This window comes from Trichosurus vulpecula, chromosome 3 (genome assembly GCF_011100635.1).
Source record: "Trichosurus vulpecula isolate mTriVul1 chromosome 3, mTriVul1.pri, whole genome shotgun sequence".
Lineage (NCBI taxonomy): Eukaryota > Metazoa > Chordata > Mammalia > Diprotodontia > Phalangeridae > Trichosurus > Trichosurus vulpecula.
In genome coordinates, this window is record NC_050575.1 from 18,972,117 (window position 1) to 18,997,336 (window position 25,220).

General features: G+C 40.0%; 2 protein-coding genes across 4 annotated transcripts in view; one reads left to right on the top strand and one right to left on the bottom strand.

Annotated features, from left to right (window-relative positions):
• Positions 1–12,585, bottom strand: part of XRCC3 (X-ray repair cross complementing 3) — a 47,892-nt gene extending 35,307 nt beyond the window's left edge. Inside the window, exons 1-2 of one of the 2 annotated variants that reach the window (XM_036748698.1) lie at positions 11,658–11,742; positions 2,729–2,833 (exon numbers count right to left, since the gene is read on the bottom strand). The gene's annotated coding sequence lies outside the window, so the exon portion shown is untranslated. Of the gene's footprint in view, positions 1–2,728; positions 2,834–11,657; positions 11,743–12,435 lie in introns of those variants that run through there. The other variant, XM_036748699.1, reaches the window with a different exon arrangement.
• ZFYVE21 (zinc finger FYVE-type containing 21) overlaps positions 12,036–25,220 on the top strand; it is a 37,475-nt gene continuing 24,290 nt past the window's right edge. Inside the window, exon 1 of one of the 2 annotated variants that reach the window (XM_036748700.1) lies at positions 12,036–12,288. In XM_036748700.1, the coding sequence (XP_036604595.1) occupies positions 12,130–12,288 (159 nt within the window). In that variant the 5' untranslated portion in view covers positions 12,036–12,129. The remainder of the gene's footprint in view (positions 12,289–25,220) is intronic. The other variant, XM_036748701.1, reaches the window with a different exon arrangement.

Below are 25,220 nucleotides of genomic sequence, written 5' to 3' on the forward strand. Positions count from 1 at the left end.
TTCTTATCCTATGTAACACTTAACTGTATCTTTCTATAAATCCTCTATGGGGAATCTATCCAATGTGCTGGGGTGCTGAGTGTCTTGATGTTACATGGACAATAAATAGTATATAGATGGTCCCCATGTGTTTTCCTTCACTCTTGTTAAATTACCACTCTGCCTATCTCCTATTTTAGTGATATAACCCTTTAATGAGATGTTTTATGGACTGTGAGCACAATTCATTGCTGGTGATTTGTTGCCATCTATTTTTGCTTACTACGTACCTCTCCAATGACCTTTGGGTGGCCTGCAACTTTGATTCAGCAAGCATTTATCAAGCACCTACTATGTGCCAGGGACTATGATAAACACTAAGGGATGGAAAGACAAAAAACGAAAATGTTCTCCAACCTAAGTGGCTTACGTTCTATCTGGAGACACTACATATACAGATAAGTAAATAAATGATGATTCTTTCAACGATTTTGTCATTCTCTGATTCACAGCCATGTAGCAATATCAGGAGTATATATTAAAAAGATAGATTTTACTTTCAAGAATAAAAATTTGGGATCACTGAGAGCACCAATTCCCCAGATACAATTGAATCTGCTCTTATGTCTATAAAATGATAAGCTTAGTTTACTATTCATGTGCAATGTTTATTCAAAAGACTCAGTATATACTGATGGACCTGTTCCATGGTCTATCAGTACATACTGTCTATTCAAATGCCCACAAATACCAGGACAAAAAGTATTATTTATTGCTTTGGTGGTGGTGGGGTGTGTGTGTGTGTGTGTGTGTGTGTGTGTGTGTGTGTGTATGAATTAACAAATGCTTTTGGAGGATTTTGGGATCCCATTTAGGAAGTTTTGTAATGTTACATATTGTGCTGTTTATAAACAGAAAAGTCCAAAGGACCTCAGTATCTATGGGGAATACCTCTTCAATTTGGATTATATTCTGGATATCCTCCATGATAGTGACAAATAACACTGTCAATCATGCTGTCCAGTTTCATTCTTGATTTGCTATAAATAAGGAAAAGGCTGTTGAGCAAAATTTTTGCTATAGCATCTATCAAGGAATCTTATATAATCTTAATATGGGCATGGGAGACACTATGAAGAAAAGGCACCTTTAGTCAGGCATAGTGGCTCATATCTGTAGTCCTTGTGGCTGGGGGAGGCTGAGATGAGAAGTTCTCTTGAGTTTGGGAGTTCTGAGCTGCAGCAGGGCTAAAATTGATTAGGTGACCATGCTAAGTCTGGAACCAACATGGTGAGACCCTAGGTGTAGAGGGCTGCCTAAGGAAGGGCAAACCAACTGAGGTCAGAAAAACAGACTAGGTAAAAACTTCCATGCTGATTAATATTGGAATCAGACCATGAATGGCCATTACACTTCCATAGCAGATCAGAGAGGGGAGCAGAAAAAGAAAAAAAAGAAAAAAGACAGAGCACACTTAAGGGTACATTTTTTTCCACTGGATTTAATGCTTTTTTAATAGTCAATCAACAACAAGCAGTGGAATCTTGTATTCTCTGTACCTGTTAATCAATTGTGTGACTATAAAGATATGGTCTCTTACAGAATATCACTTGTAAAAAGCCTGCTTGTTTTCTCTTTTCTTATTTTCATCACGGATACTCTTAGATATATTAATAAGATTTTTCTCATAAAGATTTAATTGAGGTGAGAAGTTGGCATATGGGTCAGGAGTTATTGATGTCCTCTCAGTCACCATTTTCCAGCAGTATCTCTGATTTTCTTTCCTGTTTTTTAGCACCTTCTCCTTTTTTGAAAAATCTTAAAACGTCTCAATAAGCTTGACCCATTTTTGCCTCCAGCATGGACATACGCTCTTGGTTGGACTCAGCTGCCCTTCTTCTATTTTCTTTAGTGTTACTTCTCCTATTGCAGGGACTTTGATGTTAGGAGTCTAACCAATAAAAACACCAGACAAAATCTAGAAATCATGCAGTACATCAGTAGGGGGAGGACAGAAGAGCAAGCAGGACAAGTTCAACGTTACTTTGTTAAGGTCATTCATTATAACTCTGTTAAACATATAAATTATGGAAGTTAACAATTTTATGTATGCTCACTGTTATAGCTTTTGTGTATCCAAAAGTTTGGGGATATTAAGTAGATAAGTTTGTAATAAAAATTATTCTTACAAATCTTTTTATGGTCAAACTTAAAATCAAATTAAAATTGTACACAGGATGTATTTACCATTGAACTGAAGAAATATACCCCAGCAAAGGTCCTATGCTTAATAAGGTTGTCAGATTGAAGAAAGAAGTTAAAATTTCAATATAGTGTCATTTTCAATTGTCTAAAAACATCATTTGGCATGGTAACTTGGTAATAGGACCTCAGACAAATAAAATCATACTTATGCTAATAAGCAGGGGGAAAAATGGAAAACACCAAAACCTCTAAAATTATGAAAGTAAAACAGTTCTGCTTTGTAACAAATGTAAAAATAACCCTAATATTTAATAACTGCAAGTCTGTTAAAATAGGTCATACAAGACAGCTAAAAAAGATGACAACCAAGTGAAATGCAACAGAAGAAAATCTATACCTTTAGCAGTGGATAATTTACACAAAATATTATCAAATGTCTAGAAAATGAAAATAATCCTCCTTCTTTGGAGTATAACTGTATATGGAATGACATCAAGTGCAAAGAAAGTTACTATATCCAGAAAACAAATGAAAAAGGTGTTACCTATCACTGACATACTCAGTTTCCAATTGCATGAAAGGTCACTTGACTGATGCATTCTCTGCATTCTCCAGAGTAATTTTCCTTAAATTTGTCTCCATGAAATCTCTGTAAAGGTAGTAAAGTCAATTTTATTTCTGGTGCTTAAGGAAGTTTAAATTCTATGGCAACATCATCAAAAGCAATTATAATAGATTGGACCAAGAAAGTTTAATCACAGAACCACAGAATCTCAGAGATGAAACAAATCTCAAAGGCTGAATCTATATCTAAGCAGGAATTGCCTCTAAAATATTCCTGAAAAACTCCCTTCCAAATTCAGCTTGAAGACTCCTGGGGATGAGGAACTCTCTACTTCCTTAAGCAGCAGGTTCCACTCGGTTATTCGTAGTTCTCCAGAGCTAAGTACATAGAATAGGACAACTCTTTCTTCCCTATTACAGTTCTTCAAATGCTTCAGAAAAGGTTTCATGAATGGTGGGACTTGAGTTGTACCTTGAAGGACGAGTAGGATTTAGAAACACAGAGGGAAGAAGGCAGGGCATTTCAGGTGAGAACTGCATGGAAGTTGTCTTAGAATGGTACAATGAACATGTCATGTTCAGAAGACCTTCCTGACTGGAATGAAGAGTTCCTATTAGGAAGCAGTAAATCAGACTTTATCTTGAAGGCAACAGGAAACCATTAGAAGTTACTATCTCGTAAGTTTGCTGAAGGGCAAAGAACCTTTATCATAGTACTTGGTCGTTTCATTAAAATTCTTGAGCAGGCACTAAAATTCTCCCATAGTGTTTCATCATGGTATAATGAGGATCCTGATTTTTCAAAGGTTATGCTAGTAACCCAAAAGCTCTAGAAAGATTTTGAGAATAGGGCTGGTGTTGGACTGTGTGTCTATCATATCAGATATAGCAGAAAGACCACTGGATCTGGAGCAGACTGTATGTGTTTGAATCGTAGCTCCACTACTTTCTGTTAACCAGTAAACGGCTTCATTTCTCTGGGCCTCAATTTCCTCATTTCTAAAATGGTAATAATTTTGCTAATGCTACAGACATTAAGAGAACTGCAGTGAGCATCAAATAAGATAATGTATATGAAATGTTTTGTAAACCATAAAATATTATGTAGGTGAACTATAATTATATAGCATTTAATATACTGACAGTACAGAAAATGGAAAATCTTAATGAAGCAGAATACATTGCGATCAAAGAAAATGGCTGATAGGACAAAAAATGCAGATATAAATGAGAACAAGGGAAAAAGAACAATTTTAAAGAATGTTTGAGATCTCTACAAATTAAAGAAACTGAGCTTAAAGACAGAGTGAAAGAATTTGAGAATCATTGGTCTTCCAAAAAAAATTATAAAACTAAAATTCTGAATACTGTATTTCATAGTACAAGAAAATTGCCCAGGAGCACTGGAATTCCTGGAAAAAGCATAGTGCAACAGAATTCCTAACTTCAACTCACCCAGAATGTGGATGTTTAGGCAGCTCAAGAATTTTGGGGGGTCGATAACACTAGCAAATTATCAGCAGGATACAATGAATACAAATACTGCCAGTTTGAAACAGCCAGGTTTACTCATCAATTCTTAGACAACTAAAGAAAAGTTAAGAGTGATATACAAAAAAAAGGGAGGGTGGGGATAGCTCATACCTAAGAAGAATTAATTTGGCAAAGAATGTATTATGTGAAAAAGGTGGACTTTTAAATAAAATTAATGGCTTGCTTTCATTTCTCCTGAGAAAGTCAGAGGTCTCTCTGAAATACAAAATCAGTGGCAAAAAGAAGCTAAATAAAGGTTTAAAAAAATCCACAAGGCATGAAAACTTTGCTTCATATTTCACTGAAAAAATTGAGGCCATTTGCTGAGAACTCCCTCTTTTCCCCTTAAACTAACTCTTCTTACATTCCTCAAGGGTCTTCTCACATTATCTCCTCTTTCATGCCTGCAAAAAGTCATATGACACCTCTACACACACGAGATTACATTCCATTCTTTTCCATTCTTTCTTCTCCAGCAGGCTACCTCCTCTAGGACTTCCTTTCTCTCACTAACCATCAATTTCTTCCTGTTTACTAGCTGCTTCCCTATTGTCTGGGTCTCCACCACTATGAAAAACCTCTCACTTAATTTGGGCCATCCTTGCTAGCTATTGTCCTATATCTCTCTCCCTTTTGTGGTAAACTCCTTAAAAAGACGATTTATAATCAGTGCCTATCACTCTCATTCTCCCCCACGATTGGAGAGGGAGAAGGATGGACATTAGAGGATTATAGCACCCCTCTCAGGTGCTCCAGTATTGAAGGATGCCATCCAGGGAATTCTCCTCATTTCTCACCTGGCTACTTTCCTGGACTTTATCATCCCCAGAAACTCAGCATTCTGCAAGATGAAATCAACTTGGAAACTCACATCTCCTTAGATCATTTCCCATCATGCTCCTGTGCCAGGTAACGTCTGTCCCTCTTCCCTCTGCCCCCATCCAGCTTTTCATTGTCTTTTTAAGTGTTGTCTTCCTCCATTAGACTAGGAGCTCCTTGAGGGCAGGGACTGTCTTAGGACTTTCTTTGTATCCTCTGCACTTAGCCCAGTGCCTGACACACAGTAGGCACTTAATAAATGTTTATTTATTCTGATTGATTCTTTTCTTACTGCAATTGTGCTTCCAATTTCATAAATCAATTGAAACTCCTTTCTCCAAAGTTACCAATAATCTCTTAATCACCAAATCTAAGGGTCTTTTCTCAATTCTCATCCTTCTTGACTCCTCTGCAACCTATAACATTTCTCTTCACTCTCTTCTGGAATATTCCCTTTTCTCTAGGCTTTTGAGACACTATTCTCTCCTGGTTCTCTCTGGCCACCCCTCAGTCTCCTTTGCTGTATCTTCATCTAGGTCAGACCCCCTAACCATGGGGGCCTCCATGGTTCTCTCCTGGGCCCTCTTCTTTTCTCCCTCTCTACTATTTCACTTGGTGATCTCATCGACTCCCATGGGTTCAAATGTCTCTAAGAAGATGGTTCTCAGACCTACTTATCCAGCCTCTCCTGACAACCAGCCTCACATCTCCAACTGCATCTTGACCTGGACATCTTACAGACTTTTTAAACTCAACTCGTCCAAAATTGGACTCATTATTATCTCCCCAAAACCTTCCCCATCTTCTAAACTTCCCCAGTACTGTTGAGGGCACTATCATCCATACTCTTAGGTACCCAGGCTAGACATCATCTTCAACTTATCTCTCACCCTCCATACCCAATCTCTTGCCAAGTTCTGTCATTTCAACCTTCTTAACATTTCTCCTATATGCCTCCTTCTCTCCTCTGTCACTGCCACTGCCCTGGCACAGGTCCTCACCTCATGCCTGGCCTACCGAAATATGTTCTGGTTTGTCTCTCAGCCTTCAGCCAAAGTGATCTTCCTAAAGAACAGGTCTAATGATGTTAACCCTTCCTTCTGCCCTCTCCCCTAATTCAATAAACTCCAATGGCTTCTTATTACCCTAGTACCTTCAGGATTAAATAGAAGATCCAGTTTTTGTTTTTTAAAGCTCTTCGCAACCTGACCCTTCCCTACTTTTCCAGTTTTCTTATAGCCTACTCCCCTCCACATACTCTTATGATCCAGTGACACTGGATTCCTTGCTATTATTCCTCAAAGAAAACACTGTCTCCTTACTTTATGTACTGTCAAAGGGGTGTCCCACAGATACCTGGAATTCTCAACCTTTTCATTTCTATTTCCTAGCTTCCTTCAGGTCTCAGCTAAAATCTTCCTTATGCATGAAATCTTTCTAGGCCCCTTCTTAATTCTAGTGCCTTTCCATTGTGATTATCTCCAACTGATTTTGTATGTATCTTGTTTGCACATAGTTGTTTGTATATGATCTCCCCCATTAGACTGAGTTCCTGAAGTGCAGGGATAGTTTTTGCCTTTCTTTATATCTCTAGGGCTTAATACATGGTCTGCCACAAAGTAGGCCCATAATAAATGCTTGTTGATTAGACTAAGTAACAAAAATTAAAAGCTGAATCACTGTTTACATCCTAGAAAGATAAAACAATTCTATTGTCCCTTGATAGTCCCTCCTCATGAAAGCTGACCAGACAGAATGCTAGAGAAAGGAAAGGAAAGGAAGCATAGGGAGATGAAATGACATGTATATTGAAATCATAAAGGTCACTCAGACAACGAAGAGAGAGGGATGTGGAAAAGCATAGTAGGAAGAGATCACACACATCCATACCAAACTCTTATGTGAGTTAAGCAAAGGAAACAAAAAAAACATTCTATGAGTCAAGAAACAGAGAGGAAAGGCGGGTGGACTACACAGACCTACTGCTAATTTTAAAAAATTTAGCCAACTAATATTTATTAAGTACCTACTGTATACCAGGCACAAGTGGATGGAAAGGCAAAGCCAGTTCTTGCTCTCAAAGAGCCCTCGGTCTACAGGAGGAGACAACATGTGAACATGGATTGGATTTACAAACAAGACTTGTACAGAATAAAATGGGGATGGTCTCAGGGGAAGGCATTAAGATTAAGGAGGGATTGGAAATTCTTCTTGCAGGAGACTTTAGCTGAGACTTGAGGGAATCCAGGAGGCAGAGATAAGGAAGGAGAGCATTCCAGCATTCTAGAAGAATGTGGAAATGCTCAGTTTGGGGATGGAATGAGGAAGAGCAAGGAGGCCACTGCACCTGGATCACAGAGTATGTGGATGGGAATAAAGTGTGAGAAGACTGGAAAGGTAGGAGGTAATACGATAGGATGAGAGGGGTTCTGGCATCCAAAAATCTAGGGAACTGACATGAACCTGTAATCATAAAAAAAAAAAAAAAACTAGCACTTTGGGCTTTAAGGTTTGCAAAGCGTTTTACATATGTAAAATTATGAGCTATTCACCAAAAGACAAAGTAGTCAAAAGATATGAACAGTTTTCGAAAGAAGAAATTTAAACTGTCAACCATCTTCAAAATTGTTCAAATTTGCTAATAATCAGAAAAATGCATTAAAACAACTCTGAGGAAACCACATTAACAGGGCTAGGAACTTGACCTGTGCGTTCATTGGTGCATGGAGCACCAGGTGAGGAATTTCCTCAGTCAGTGCTGATTTTCACCTTCTCCATAACTCATTGTCTTAGAAAACAGAGCACAGAGAGGTAAAGTAACTTGTCCAAGATCACACAGTTATGCCTTGTGAGAGGTGGGTCTTGGACTTAGACCTGGCTCTGAGCCTAGCTCTCTATTCACTTTGCCAAGTGGCCTCCCTAAAATAGCAAAAGAGAGTAAATTCAATGTTGGAGGATCTATGCAAAGGTCTGCAAACTGGCAATGCTGGCAGAAAAACAATCCGACACTTTCAGAAAATAATTTGCAATTATTCAATAAAAATTACTGAGTTGTTCATAGCTTTGGGTCTACGACACCACTCTTGGTTTATAGCCTCGAGAAGGTTGCTGACAGCAAAAAAGACCCATATGTACAAAAATATTCATAGCAGTACTATTTTTTATAACAAAGACGAGGATCGAAATAACACTAAACAATTAATAAACAGTGCCTTAGCAAAGTCATATAAGAAATGAGTGCCATAAAACAACCATGTGCACAAATTACTATTGCAATTTCAATAAAGACAACAATAAAAGACAATTATTGGCCAAGTATAAGTTGTTACCATACTACCAAAGTTAAAGAACATATCCATCCTTTTTTATTAGCAATCAGGATACTATAATGTAGAAAGCATCAAGTTCTATGAGATGCAATCATGTGATTAGGCATTATTTTGTTTAACTCTTTTGGAGAAATGTACTTTGTTTTTGAAGAACTATTTATGTATTTATTAGAAAGTGTTGTGTCAATAAAAAATGTTTACATTTTTAAAAATATTGCCAATGTGTATTTATTACAAGAAATCTGTTTTTCTTTCAGAATGGGGCACAGGAGGGACAGAAAATAGATTTTTGTTTATTTAAAAAAGACAGATGGGGAAGGGTGCTACAGATGTGAAATGTTGCATGTACTTTCCAGAGAGATCACTATACTATTAGTTTTAACTTTGTTACAAAAGACTTCATGAAATGGGGATAATCTATATATGTTTATAATGTAAAACGAAAATGTATCACAAAATTTAAACTTTAAAAAGAATTTTTGTTAAATGTTTCAATAACAGCCAGTCCTTGATTTCATGGAGCTTACCTACAATTTGGTAGGAGGCTATGACACACATAGCTTCAATACTTCAAGTCATAACTTCACTGGTGTAAGTACTCTCCCTACCAAAGAAAATAAAAATTCTCCCTAAACAGTAAACAGTTTCATGAATTGTAAAAAAAAAAAAAAAAAAACATCGATCAACTGGTGGCTAATTTTCTAGTGATAAAGACCTCATGCACTCTGCTAGGCAGATCCTGGGACACACAGTTTGTTGTCAAATTCTCCCCAGGTTGATGGTGGCTTTCAGAGATGGCTGTATGCTAGGACGGACTTCAAGAATCCAGGATTCCCTTCGTCGCCATGATATGGCATTAGAAGATTTTTGGTGGAACTATACAATGGACTATACAATGGAAAGAAGGTGCTAAACATATTCGCAAAAAGGCTGATGATTCTTCCTTTCCTTTTCTCCAAAGTATTTTGCCTGGGCTTTCCTTTGAACTTAGTGTTTACTCTTTCCTATCTTGTTTGTGCTGACATCCCAAGGAGTGACATAAGGGGACTTAGACAAGTTGTCAAGGCAAACAGTCAGGCAGACTGCTGCTGATATGAGGCATCAGGATAAGTCAGGGTAATGATAGCAGAAGGAAAGAAGGCAAGGACTAGTCCTTGTAGGCATCATTTTGCAATGGAAAGAATACTGGACTAGGAGTTGGGAGACCTGGGTTTTGGTCCTGGCTTTGCCATTAACTCACTGAGTGCTCTCAGTTTCCTCCTCTATAAAATGACAATGCTACACAAATCACCAAAGTTCCTTCTAGCGTTAAAGGACTAAGAAGCCATTCAACATTACAACACCCATAGTGCAGGAGGTTGGGATTTTGATCTTCGCACCTAAGGCTCATTGGATTATACTGGTTCTTATCAGTTGCTGCTGTTTATAGTCTAATAAAGCATTATCAATTACATAGCCACTGAGTTTAGAGGTGGATGGCTCCTTAGATATCTGCTTTTTATTTTTCTTGTATACACTTATATATGTACTTATTGGCCCTCAACAGAATGTCCTCTATGCCATTCTAAAACGTCTCCTCTTTCTATAGCAGGAGCTCTTAAATTGGTTTCCTTTGTAATCCTGTTTTTTATTTTAATTTAAAAACATTAGTCTTTAAAAGGTTCGTAGGCATCATCAGAATGCCAAAGGGAACCATGACACAAAAAGCATTAAGAATCCCTTCTTTATCAGTTATCATGGGTTCAATCATCATTTCTATGCCACTGACTCCCAGATCTAAATATCCAGCCATAACTTCTGCCTGGGTATTTCTGACACTCAAGGAACATTTAATGAAAGCCTACTATTGGTCAGGCACTGCATTAGCTAGAAAGGATACAAAGACAAAAATTAAAGTTGTTTGCATCTATTGCAGGGGAGACAAAGTTATACATATACAAGTTAACAAACATATAAACAGAAACAAAGTAATCTTGGATGGGCGAGCACTAATAGCTAATGAAACCAGAAAAGACTTCCTGAAAAAGGTAGCACTTGAGCTGAGATTCAAGTCTCGCTGAAGGAAACCAATGACTCCAAGAAGCACAAGGGAGGAGGGAGACATTTCACGTAGGGAGGGACAGACAGAGAAAAGTTGAGGAGCCGAGAGATGGAAAGTCACATATGAGGAATTGCAAGTATGCCTGCCTTGTAGAGAACACAGAGGAGAGAATAGAAAGACAAGAAGAGGCCAGGTTGTGAAGAGCTGTGCCAAATAGTTGATATTTTATTTAGATCTCCCAGGTCTGTTAGGTCCCACCAGTCGAGACAATTTTTTGTTTCCTTTCCTGGATCATTATCAGGGTTTTACCACTTAAGAATACACATAGCTCAGGGCTCGGTCCTGAGCCTTTGCTACACTCTCCATACTCCCACAGGCTCAATTATCAACGACTCCCAAATCTACATACCCAGAAGTGATTCTTCAGAACTCTAGTCCCACACATCTCCAAATGCCTCAGGGACATCTCCACCAGGAGGTCCCAAAGGACACCTCAAACTCAACATTAGCAAAACAACTGCTTATCTTCCCCAACCCCCAACCCCACTCCTCTTCCTAATTTACTAATTTTGGCCCAGGACACCACCATCCTTCAAGTCTCTCGAGTTTACAACTTCAGAATCGTCTTTGTGACTCCTCTCTAACTGAACCCCTATATCCAATCAATCGCCAAGTCTTAGCCTCTAAAATGTCCCCTTCTGCTGCTTCTCTACTCAAGCCCTCATCACCTCGCACCTCTACTACAGATCCCGTCTCCTCCAATCCAACATCCACACAACAGCCAAAGTGACGGGTTTAAAGGACAGGTGTGATCATAACACCCACTTCCTGCTCAAGAAGCTCCAGGAAGTCCCCACTGATTGCTTCTAAAATAAATACATCCCCTCTCTGGCCTCGGCCTTCTTACCTGTAAAAAGACTACGGCTCGTACTAGAAACGCTTTGCAAAGTGTTACATAACGGTGAGTTATTCTGCGGTTTGGTCTAGGGGTGGGGGTGGGCTGGAGGGGTGTAATCAAGGACAGCTTCCCTCGGGTCTTAGAATGCCCCCGTCTTCCTGCTCCTCCCCCGGGCTGCCCTTCCAGGAATCCAGGGTCCCTTCCCTCGGGCGGCGGGTCAGCTGGAGACGAGCCGCGATGCACCCCCGAGCTCCAAGCAGTCTTGAAGCCGGGCCCTTCTGGGACCTACCTCGCCCTCCCGGAGCATCCTAGACCCGGGAACGGGGGCCGCCCCTGCCCGCCAGCCGCGCACCTCCGTCTGCCTCGCCTCGGCTAACTTCTCTTGGCGCGGTTCGTCCTCCGCGCGGCGGCCCGGTCCAATGACAGACCAGGACTCCGCCTCCTCCAATCACCGGCGCAGCTGCCTTCGTGGCGCCGCTTGCTAATTGGTTCATCCCTCGTTCTTTTCAAGGCCTCTAGGGAAATGGCACCTCCCCGCCCCGCCCCGCCCTCCTTGCGCATGAGCGGAGGCTGGGTGGTGCCCTGGCTCTGGATTGGTTCAGAGAAGACGGACGAGGGCGGAGCTCTAGCGGCGATTGGGCGGCGGGGATCGGCGGGCGTGTCGATAGGGCAGCTGGGCTGTTTTCTACGGTGGGACGGGACACGGTGGCTGAGGTTGAGAAACTGTACGCGGGGGCAGCCCTGGCCTGGACCGAGGAGCCATGTCCTCCTCGTCTGTGGCGGCTGCTGGCGGGGCGGCCCTGCGCCGCGATGGCAAGAAGCTGGTGCGTTCGCCCAGCGGGCTGCGCATGGTCCCCGAGCACCGGGCCTTCGGAAGCCCCTTTGGCCTTGACGAACCGCAGTGGGTCCCGGACAAGGAGGTAATGGGGCGGAGGGATTCGATGCGCCCTTGTCCCCTTCCGCCGGCCGCTCCCCTCCCCCACCCCGCCGTCTCTCTCCTCACTCCCCATCCCCCAGCACCTTTCTCTCCGGGTCTCTATCGGTGTCCCACAGCGTCCCCTCCTTACCTGCTCTGGGCTGCGCTCCTCCTGCCCCGTCCCGCCTCCTTCCTCGGCCCTGGGGGCTCCCAGAATCACTGGACTCGGACGGCCCCTCAAAGGACGGTCTAAGCTGTACCTGAGCCAGAATGTCCTCCATTAGCTTGGGAGTGATGCTCCTCCAGGTCCGCTTGGAGACCTCTGGTGCTGGGGAGCTCACCACGTCTTCTGACAGCCCCTCCTCCTTTGGAACAGCTGTGATTGTTATTTTAAGGAGGTCTTCCATCCTTTGTGCTTTGTTCTGTCCTTTGGCTAACTACTGTTAAGTCTGATTCCTCTTGCAGTATTTGAAAAGGGGAGGGGGGTATATTCGGGGAAGACCGCTCTCAGGTTTCCCTAAGTCTTCTTTTCATCAGAGTAAATATCTTCATTCAGTCGCTGAGTAACACAGTCTCCTTACTTTCCTGGTCACACATTCCTCTGGGATCTCTCTAGTTAGCCAGAATGTCCATCTTAAATTATGCCACCCCAGAAACCGAAGACAATCCTCCAGAGGAGGTTTGGCCGGGGCAAAGTACAGCAGAAATTATAATTTCCCTTTTTTCTGGACACAGTGCTTCTCCTAACGCAGCAGAAGTTTAAGTTAGCTTTTTGGGCTGCCAAGTCACATGAGGTGTTTTCTACTCCCACCTCCCCCATCTTGTACTTGGAAAAACAATTTTTGGGAACCTAAGTGTAGGACCTCACATTTTTTTCTCTTCTCTTGCATCTCTTAGCCTCTTAAGATTTGTTTGGATACTGTCATCTATTGGATTAACTTTCCAGCTTTGCTGTCATCTGCAGTAATATTAGTATGCATTTGTGCCCTCCTTCAGTTTAGTTCAATTTGTCAGACTTTTACTAAATGCCTAGTACATTCAAAGCATTATGGATAGAAAAGGCAAAAGGGGGGGGGGGCGGTGAACTGCCACTACCCTCAAGGAGTTCACATTCTACCTTCAGGTTAAAAGATCAATAAATATAAAAAGAGGAAGAACAGCACCCGCAACCAGGAGAATTAAGAGGACCTTCTTCCCTTTGGAGGTAGCACCTGAACTGAGCCTTGAAGGAAATTAAAGATTCTAAGGTACATAGGAGATAAAGGGGTACATTTGGAGCAAGGGGGACAGAAGCACCCAAACAGAAGGAATGCACATCATATATATAGTAAGTAAGCCAGTTTGGGTGGGACAAGCCAATTTTGTATTTAATTCTAGAGGTAATAGAGAACTTCTGAAAGTTAAAGAATAGGGGAGTGACATGGTTAGACCTTGGCTTTATTTAAAGTTCCTCCAGCAGCTGTGTGGAGAATAGATTGGAGAAGGGAAAACTTGAGGCAAGGAGACCAGTTAGGAGGGCTTTGCAGTAGTCCAGGTGAGAAGTGATAAGAGCCTGAAGTAGTCGTGAGTGAGTAGAAGGAAGGGGACAGGTACAAGAGATGTTGTGATGGCAGAGTCAACAAGATTTAGCAACAGATTGTATATGGGAAATGAGGAGAAAGAGAGTAAATCATGACTTGAAGGTACCAGATCTAGGTAACAAAGTGTGTGTCATCAACAGAAATTTGGGGGGGGGGGGATGGGGTTAAATTGGAAGATGACTTCTGTTTTAGACATGTTTTTCCTATAGGACACCTCAGTGGAAGTAGGGGGAGGGAACAAACATTTATTAAGAGCCTGCTATGTGCCAGGCACTGTGTCCATGCTGAACAGATATTTGTTGTATTTGGAGATCTCTAACAGGCAGTTGGTAGGGTGGGAATAGAGCTCAGGAGAGAGCTCTGAGAATTGGCTGCATAAAAATGATTATTGAACCCACTGCGAGGGATGAGATCACCAAGAGACACTGGAGAGCAGGCATTTGGAATGCTTTTTGTGTCGTGGACCTCTTTGGCACCCCTTCTGAGAGGGATGTTTTTAAATGTATAAAACAGAAGACAGGATTACAAAGGAAACCAATTATAGAGTTATATTGATGGAGCACAGGTTAAGAGTCCCTGCTGTAGAGAGAAAACAGGAGAGTCTCTGGAGAGCGGAGGGGACAGTCACATTAGAGGAGAGGACATGGCTGGTGGTCCAGCCACAGAGACTTAAAAATGAGCGAAAAGAGGCAGGAGGAGAGCCAGGAGAGAGACTGATGAGAATTCGGGGAGGAATTTCCAGGAGAAGGAAGCAGACCAAAGCTGCAGGAAGGTTCAGGGAGGGTGAGTACTGAGAAGAAGCCAGAAGAGCTAACAGAAAAGCTTTGGTAACCATGGTGGGAGCAGTTTCAGCCAAATCAGTTTTTTTAAAAGCAGCCAAAGACAGATAGATCCCTGGGAACTTCCACTAGAGACCTCAGTTGACATGTAACAACGGCGGCTTTTTGGATGTGTTCATTCAGCCATTCCTAAATCTAACTCTGCTGTTGTCTAGCTACATATTTTCCCTCTTGTTCACAAAGACAGCTTGATGAAGTCTACGTAAGCTATTCCTACCGCACTCTGTTGACCTACCAATTTGATAACATTGTTAAAAAAGGAAGTGAGGTTCATTCATCCGGACTGATACTTTGATAATACTGGCTCTCTGTGAGATCTGCTTCCCTTTCTAAATCTTCACAAACCATCTTTATTGCCAGCAATTGAAGTGGAGCTATGTCATCTCTCATTTGTAGATGATTCCCTCTTCTCTCTCTTGTTCTTTAAATGCTAGGCTAACCTTTTCACTTCTCTAGTTCTGTGGTGTTCTCCATGATTTTTCATAGATCACTGACGCTGGCTTAGCAATCACATCTTTAAATTCTGTTGGCGTAATAGTTCCCTCAGGCTTGGTGACGCAAACTTGCCAAATGTAAAAGAGCACTAAGTACCTTTTTACTGTTTTCTATTTTGGGTTTCAAATCCGTTAGCCAGTTTTGGTCTGTCAAGTCAACAAGCATTTATTAAGCATCCATGACGTGCCAGGCACTGGGCTAAGCCTTGGGGAGATAAAGTTAAAAACCACAACAATCTCTGCTCTGGTCAGACCTGGGAGAAAGAAAGTTTATTGTGAAAGTGTTCTGAAGGATCACTTGGATTGGGAAGCAGTGAAGGTGGGAAGAATTGAGAGTCTGTACTAATGTGGTGACAGTGGAAGTAGGAGAGAATGAGACAAACATGGAGGTAGAGTTGACAGGACTTACTGACTAATTAGTTATGAGAGATGTGGGAGAGAAGAGAGCCCAAAATCTACTTAAGATTTTGATAATGGGAGACTGGGTAAATCATAGTACTGTTAAATGGGGTGGCCTATGGAAGTTTTTGCCAACTACAAGCAAAGTCAGATTTTTATAGAATAGCTTGACATCTATGTGAGTAGTGACAGTAGCAAAAACCTTTTGTGTATTCAAAGCTACAGAAGTTTTTTACCGATGTAGTACGTCAGGTTTCTGCCTCACCAACTCTGAGTTCATCATGGTCCCCTGTTTATTTGGTGTGATCCCTAAATTTGGTGCTAACCACTCTGATAATATGACATATTTTACCTTTCTTATCCTGATTTCTCAGTCTACCATCCAAGGGATTCCCACAGTCTGACTCCAACCTACTTTTTCCAGCTTTATCTCCCATTTCATTTCACACTTCTTAGACCACTTACCCCTTCTTAAGTATACCCTAAATCTTCCTGTCTCTGAACTTTAGCTAAAACTTTTTTCCTCCTAGAAAAGCACCCTTCCCACTCACCATAACCCATCAAAATCCTACCCATCATTCAAGGCCTTCTTATTACTTTCTCTAGTAAATGTTGTTTAATAGGGAAGTAATTTGCTTTCCCCTCTTGCTTCCATAGTACTTTTTATTCCTTCTTTACAAAGTTCACCTTTGTGTGTATTATGTCGTTAGGTTGCAATTTCCTTGAGTTCCCAAATAGGGCTTTGTCTATGTAGTCTTTCAAATGTTTGGTTCACCATTCTAGGTCATTTTCCTCTCCTGGGGTATTAAATTAATAAACAACTTACATTGATGCTACACATGACTCCACCTCTCCTAGTCATTCCTATACCATGCGGTGCTGAGCTTTTCTACTTTCTTGTACCGTCAAACCTTGGTTACCCTCCTTGCAGCCTTCAGTTTTTTTAAACCCCATTTTAAAAAAAATCATCCTTACTACTTCATTTTATGACAATGTATAGCTCGATTTATTTTGTATGTATCCTGTCTTTACCCATTTGTGAACATATTATATTGTCCAGTTAAATGTAAACTTCTTGAAAACAGAGGATGACTCATTTTTGTGTTTGTATCCCCAATACCTAGCTCAATGCCTGGAACTTAGTAGGTGCTTTATAAAATGTTTATGCACTAGAAGTCATGGTAATTACTGCACATTGCTGTATTTCTAGCAGAGATGCATTCATTTTGCCACTAGACAATGTGCGTGAGGTCCAGTAACTACATATGAATGTTGTCTGCTTTTGTTTGCCATTAATGGAATTTGTTCAAGAGATCATATTCTAATTTAAATTATAGTTATTTATATACATGTCTTACTTATTCTAGACTGAAAGCCCCTTGAGGGCAGGAATTATGGCTAGATTTTTTAAATAGACATTTAGGAAAGAAATCATTATGTCAGATTCACCTTTCATCCAGCCTAGTATTGTTGACTATGGTGCTAAAGTAAGTTTTATGAAAGTTCAGTGGTTGTCCTTCTTCTTCTCCACCTATTATGGATTTAACGTACTGGAATTTAAACCCTCTTAGTCTCATTTACATTATCAGCCTATGTATGGCCTTTGCCATGTAGAATTGTATATATCTGCTCCCTGCTATGTAAAGTCCATTTTGCAGATCATTGCACATCCAGGCATTTTCTTATCTTCTGCAGTTCTTCTTATCTCTCTCTCTTCCTAGAGATTCTCTCAAGGGAAAAGCTTTCATTTGAGTCTTTTGAAGTATTAGTAAACACATGTAGTAACTAAGTACTTAAGTACTTCAAATAAGCCGCAGTTTCTTGGCCATGGGTACCCAGGTTACAACCCAACTGTCTATAAAAGATAGTCCTGGCCAGAAGATTCACCAACCTGCCACCAAGTGGGTTGGCAGCAAGTTCTAAAATAGAACCTAGCTGGCTTTCAAACTAAATTTGTATGATTTGTAATCAGACCAATATTCTAACCCTTTCTTGTTTGTTGGACCAGCCAGAATTTGAGCTCTCAGGGTCTGCCTTGATCAGGAATAAAGGAATAATGTAGTGCTTTGTTTAAATTTCCTCTTAAAAACTTGGAAGTTTTGTTTTTTTAAGCATATAGCGAACAAGTTCGTGTTAGTCTTAATGACATTTTAGATTTTGTCTCCTTTATCTTTCCAGACGTTGTCTTTAAAACGAACAACTTCTCCAGTTTTCTGTATTCCTCCTTCTCTGAAATCCTTAATTCTTGTTTGAGACCTAAGTCTGCCAGAATGCAGGGTGTAGTACAACCCTAGCTTTTCAAAAGTGTTTTTTTTCTCCCTAGCCTTATTATTAAATGGCATTCGTTATTTATAAAGGTATCTTAGAGAACAAACAAGTCATATGGCATCCCTAATAGGGGTTGCTTAGTAATTAGTACTGACTGCCACACTCAAGTTTACCTTCCTAGGTTAGACTCTGCTACCTACCCTGATTAAAAGAATATTTGGTATTTGTAAGCTGAGAAACAAGCCTCCCCTTCCCTCCTCTTTTTTTCTGCCCTGCCATACCTGCTGCCAGAGACCCCAAGAGCTGACCACAGGAGAAAAGTCACATTGAAATCATCTGATGTCTTGTGTACCTCAGAAATGAGTAGCATTGACTTTTTTCACTTAAGAACCTTTTAAATAGAAAGCGAAGCATAAACATGACTCACTTAGAAGATTGAAGCAGAGGTTGAGAGTTAAACATCTACTGAAGATGTATATTTTTCTAAGTCTGTCGATCAACAAGCATTTATTAATTGTCCACTATTCCAGACACTGCTGGAGATACAACCACAAAAGGGAGACAGTACTTGCTATCAAGAAGCTTATGTTCTCCTGGGAAGATACAGCATGTTTGCAGGATATGGCCAAAGTGCTTTTGAGGCAGAAGGGGAGGCATAACACTAATAGCTGGGGGAACCAGGAGCAGCCTCTTGTAGCATCAGGCTCTTGAGCTGAGCCTTAAAGGGAGGTGAGGTGGAGAAGCGTTATAGGAATGTTGTGTATGGGCGCCAGTAAGCTGCCCGGTTTGACTGGTATTTAGTGTGTAGGGGGAAGAGTGTAAAGCCCAGGAGAGAGATGAGGGCTAGATTTAGATTTAGATGAGGTATAGATATAGAAGCTCTCTGAGATAGAGGTGATGGTCGAATCCATTGGAGCTGATTCTGTTCTGTTCAGGATTTCTTTACTGAGCAGAGGAAGGGGAGTTTGCCTGTGTTCCTACATAGCACATGGGAATGAACCAGCAGGTGGGTTTTGTTAGTGCTGTCGGTTAAATTGACTTGGCTCCTTTTGCTGTAATTCTTTTCATTCCTCCACTTGTACTTCCTGCTTCTTCTTTGTCCGGATGACTTCACTTAACTTCCTTCATACCTGCTTTCATTATCCTGTCCTTGTGGGCCCAGTTCCAGAGCCTTTGACCCCCTGTGTAGCTCCTGTATTTAAGCTGTTGCCCTTTTAAAATACTCTCTTAGGAGGTAAAATGTGCCCAAGTTTGGGGCTCTGATTTATTTGGATGGTATTTTGGAATAGTCTGATGTGAACTCAAGGCCTTGTTTATTTAAAATAGTGTCAAAGTTAGTTACCGTGTTTGGAGATTTTCCTGATTTTCAATTCTGTCTTCTAAAATAGCCGTTTTACTGTAAAGAAAAGTCAGAGACCTGAGCCATTAAAAAACACTGTGTAGTAGACTGCTACCGGTGTTAGTATTGCCCCTTTGCTGCTTATTTGGTGTTTTTAGAAAATTAATTTTTCCTCATATTAAATTCTTTTATTGATGTATTATTATTCACCTTCATTTCCAAATGTATCCTTCCTTCTTTCTCTACCTAGGGAGCTATCAAAAAGGTTATGTTTTTAAACATTTTACTTGTCACCGTGCCCACATGCCTCCTGTTGTTCCTCAGTTTCTTTATCCTATTAGTGACCGGCTTTGATTGCTAACCAGAAGATTTTCTTTAATGTAATCAGCAGGAAATGCAAATTATAGGTTCCTAGAGCAAAGGCTAGAAGAAAACTCAGGTCTTGTAGGCCAGCCTCCTTACTTTATAGATGAGAAAATTAGGGTCAGGAGAGGGGAAGTGATTCACCCAGAGTCACACAAGTAGTAAGTGGCAAAGCCAACATGAGCTCAGGTTATAGAGTCATGGGATGTAACAGTTGGAAGGGACTCCAGAGGCCATCGAGTGCCACCTGTACACAGAGTGCCCCCTAACAACCCAAAAAGGAGTGTGCTGCCTCTACTTGAAGATCTTAGAGGAGAAGTGACCCGTGACCTGCTGGGTCAGCCCATGCTACTTTGGACAGCTGGAATTTATGGGTTTTTTTTCCTAACATAAAGCTTAATTGGCCTCTTTGTGATCTGCCCATTACTCTTGGTTCTGCCCTCTGGGGCCAAACATAACAAATCTAATCCCTCCTCTACATGCTCGCCCTTCATGAGGATATGGACTCAAGGACCTTAAAACTTCTGCTTGCTCTGCTTTGACATTCTGCTTATCAGTGACCTTCTTAAACTATGGTGTGCAGAACTGGACATAGCACTTCTGAGGAGGTCTGAGCCCAAGATTAGTTTTTTGGCTTCTACATCACACTGCTGATTCATGTTGAACATGCAGTCCACTAAAACCCCAGGATCTTTTTCAAAACAACTATTGTCTAACCATGCTTCCTCAATTTGATATTTACAAAGTTGATTTGTTATGTACCCAAGTATAAGATTATATTTTTCTCTATTGAATTTTATCTTATTCGATTCAGCCCAGTGCTGTAGCCTCTCAAGATCCTTTGGATCCTGATGGTCAGCCTGTGTTGTAAGTTTTTCCTCCCAGTTTTGTATCATATGTGAATTTCATGAGCCATCATGTATACCTTTATCCAAGTCATCGATGAAAGAAGAATGTTAAATGTTCAGTGGCCTGGATAAGCACATATCTCCGAGCGCTCCCCTGGAGACACCCTGTTGTGTTGGCGTTGAACCATTCGCATAAGTCCTTTCAAGTCCTCTAACTCCAAATCCAGCCTTCTTTTCATTGCACTGTGCTGCAACATAGGGGCTTTCCAAAATATTGTAATGAGCTTCAGGGCCTTTGGCATTTATAGACAGATTTTATGTTTCATAGGGCACCTGCACCTTCTGAAACCATAAGCTAGTCTGAGAGCCAGGGGTAGCTATGCTGCTGAGAGGCGAGATGGGATTTTCTATCTGAAGGTTCATTTTACCAATAAATATGGCATACCTAAGGTCACACACGGGCAGTTAGTGGCTGAGCTAATATTGTTAATGTGATACTTGCCTCTCACAACCACTCTGAGGTAAATGGGGCAAGTGTTATTCCCATTTTATATATTAAGAAACCAAGGCTTAAGAGAGGTTGTGATTTGTCCATAGATCACATAGCCACTAAGAGTTAGAGCTGGGATTAGAACTGAGGCCTTCTTGAATCTAGTATAACAACTATACCATCTGTTCCTTTTGGCCCTTTAGATTTGCAGAAGTGTACATATTCCCATTGACATTACATATCTCATTCTTTAAACTATAATATCAGAGCAAGTAAAATAGGTTTTGGGGTCGGGTTAGTTTTTTGGGGGTTTTTTTTTGGAATGATGGTTCACTTCAACATTTCAGTCACTCTGTTTATGTTGATACCTGAATAAATTCACCTGGAAAAATTTTATTACTCATGAGAGAGATCTTAGTAGTTAAATTATAGCCATTCATGGTATAAAGCATACATACACAGCACTAAGAATCCCAAGAGAAAAAAGGGCATATATTTGGATCAGCTACTTGCTCCATGACTAGGGATTAGGGATTTTTATTGGAAAACTTTGACTTAATTCAGTAATTTAATAATATTTAACTTTGCATCAAAGGATCTCAGTATAATTTAATACTCTTTAATAAAGTTGCAACCTACTCCCCAGAATCTATTGTTGAATCTTTTATAAATGGAAAAACTCACAGGGTTCAGTATTTTAATGAAGATTACTAAGGTAGTGGCAAGGTAAGCTTCTTAAAAGCAGGGACTTTTAAAAAATTGATTTCTTTTGCTTTTCTATAGCCTTCTTTTTGTAGAATATTCCACCTCCTTCCCAAGAGCCATTCCTCAAAAACTAACCACTACATCATCCAAGTCCTACCACAGTTCCCCCCCTTTACGGTAGAGGAGGGAGGGAAGTACATTCTCATATCTTTTGGGGTACCCAGCTTAGGTGTTATAATTTCACAACATTCATTTTCTATTTTGTTGTTGTATTCTTTCTATTTAGATTTTGCCGTCATTGTGTCTATTCTGTTCCTTATTCTGTTTACTTCACTTTGCATCAGTAAAGACATTTTCCCACACTTGTATGTATTCTTCACATTTATCATTTCTTTCAGCACAGCAGTATTCCTTCCTTTCTCTGAGTGATGGTCATTAGCTTTTTTTTTTTTCCTATTTTTTGCTATTGCAAAAAGTGTTGCCACAAATATTTTGGCAAAATAGTTTTTTTCTTTAAAATAAACTGTTAATTTTTTTTAATGTTGTCAGAATTTCCCACAGTGTCCCTCCCTATCTTCCCAGAGAACCATCCAGTATACAAATGATACTTTTAAAGAAAAGAAAAGGAAAAATCAATAAAACTGTTCAATGCATCAAAAATTCTGAAAATATGTACAGAGTACCACAGCTGTAAATGTCCCATCCCTGCAAAGGAATGGGAGGGGGTATCCTCCCAATAGATCTTCTTTGTTGTCATGCTTGTTTTTGGAATTTTGCAGCATTGATTTTCAGTTGCTTTTCAGTAGTGGTTCTGTTTCTCTTGTCGCAGTCATTGTGTCTATTGTTTTCTTGACCTTCTTCTAGGTAATTCATGGTTTTTGGTTTATCAAGCACTGGGCTCTCGAGCACTGTTTCTGATTCTCCCTTGTCTGATTTGTTCTATTCATCTACTTCTTTGTTTTAACCAGTATCAGCTGGTTTTGATGAGGGCTGCTTATAATTTGAGGCCTGGAAATGGTATTAACTTTTCATTCCTGCCTGTTACCATAATTTCCCTTAATAGCCTAGCTTTTTTTCTTCTTCCAGATACATTTTGTTTGTTCTTTTATCGAGTTCTGTAAGTACAGCACTGTAATATTCCATTACATTCATGTACCACAATTTGTTTAGCCATTCCTCAGTTGATGGACATTCACTTTGTTTCCAATTCTTTGCTGTCTCAAAAAGTGCTGCTCTAAATATTTTGATGTCTTTGGAGACTTTTTTTCTTCTCAGTGACCTCTTTGGGGCATAAGCCTAGTAGTAGAATCTCTGGGTCAAAGGGTAATAATTACAATGATAATCATGATAACAGCTGCCAACATAGAATGCCTACTGTGTGTCTGGCACTGTGCTAAGCACTTTACAATTATTATCTCAGTTGATTCTCACAACAACCCTGGGAGGTAGGAGCTTTTATTATCCCCATTTTATAGATGAGGAAACTGAGGCAAACAGGTTGAGTGACTCGGTCACACAGCTAGTAAGTGTCTTAGGCTGTATTTGAACTCAGGTCTTCCCAACTCCAGGTTTGACACTCTATCCACCCCGCCACCTATCTCTCCTTCGCTCTCCCCCAACATGAACATTTTAGGGACAAATGGGATTTGTTCTGTGAAGTCTGGATTCAGTCAAAGGGCCACACTTGAGGGCCTAGAGGGCCACATGTGGCCTCCAGGCCTCAGGTTCCCCACCCCTGGTCTATCTCTTTTCTTCTTCCAAATATATATATATATATATATATATATATATATATATATATATATATATATATACATATATATATATATTTTTTTAATTGAGTTCTGTAAAGTATCTTTGAAAGTTTGATTGATATACCATTAAAACTATAAATTAACTGTGGAGCTTTTTTTTACTGGAGATTCTTCAAGCTTTTTAAGTTACTCTTTATTTTCTTAAGGAATACTTTGCAATTAGAGCTATACTAGAACTTGTATACTTTGGTAGATTGATCTCCAGATATTTTTGCATTTTATAGTTGTTTTGAATAACATTTCCTCTGAATTTTATTGCCTTTTGGATTTTATTATTGTTATACTAAACACAGTATTTCTGTATAAATTAATTTTAAACTGTGGGCTTATTTTGATTTCAGATAACACAGTGACACCGAAAGACTACCTCACTTCTTTTTTTCATTTATGAATGCAGAATCTCAGATCTAATCTGTCTTCTAAGCTCCAGTCTCACATCTTTTTTTCCCTATTTTTTAAATTAAAAAAAAATTAATTCCCACCCCATGGAGAGTGGGGGGTGGAAACGAGATCCTTGTAACAAATATGCATAATCAAGCAAAACAAATTCCTTCATTGGCTTTGCCAATATTCTTTGGACACTCCGAGTCCGCCTTTTGCTTTTTCAGGAGGTAGATGTTTCACCATTGTTCCTCAGGCTTCATGGATGGTCATTGCCTTACACTGATTGATTTTTCAAACTTTAACTTGCAGAGTTGTTTGTTTTTACCATGTGATTTTTGATGTATAAATTGTTCTTCTGGTACTACACATTTTCTTATATTAGCTTATAAAAGTATTCATAACTTCATTTTGATAATATTGATGTAGTATAAATTTGTTTTTCTGGTTCTGTTCAATCTCTGTCAGTTCATATAAATCTTTCCATTATTTCTTCAAAATCATCTGTTTCTTTCAGCACAATAGTATTATATTGCAATCTTCACATTTTACAGATGGGAAAACTGAGAGACAGTTAAAGTAATTTGCTCGAGGTCATATAAATGATAAGCATCCAGGCTGTCCTCCCACTCCAAAGCTGCTGCTCTTTCTGCTGTTACATGCTGCAGTAGAAATCACTACTGCTGTAACGAATGGAAACAATACATAAAACTGATGTTTAATATTCAATATATAATCAAAATTGCGTTGTGTGGAAAATATTCCACAAACAAGATGACATGTAAGTGAGAGATTGTCAGTATTAGGGATACTTACAACCTCATCATGGGATCATAGATTTAGAACTGGAAGGAATCTTAAAGTCCATTGGATCCAACCCCTTTCATTTTATGGATGAAGAAACTGAGGCTCAGAGGCTAAGTGACTTGTCCAGGCATATATAGATAGTAAATATCTGAGGAAGGAGTTGACCATCAATGTAGCAAACTTTCCACTCCCTTTCTTCCTTTGTGATTCTTGTCCTATCTTTCCATCAGTTATCCATAGAAAATCTACCCATCACATCGGAGACTTTTTTGTAGCTTTTTCAATATCTTCTGGATGCTAGACTGTCCTATCCTATGTTCCTCACTCATGCAACATGACTGGCCCATCTCCTTTTCTGCTTACATACACTTTGTCTTTTTTTCTTTTTGAATGTAGATTATTATCCCTAATAATGAAACACTTAAAAGTTGAATGGCCCTGAGGGGTTTGGGTGGTAGTAACAGCAATGGTTTGGGCATGTGATTTCACAGTGTATAACTCCCAGTGAGGAAATTTCTTCTGCCCATGTAGATCTACAACTGTTATGCAATTTATACACTTGTGGTTGAGTGAAGAATCCAAGACTATACAACCAGTAGTTTGTATTGC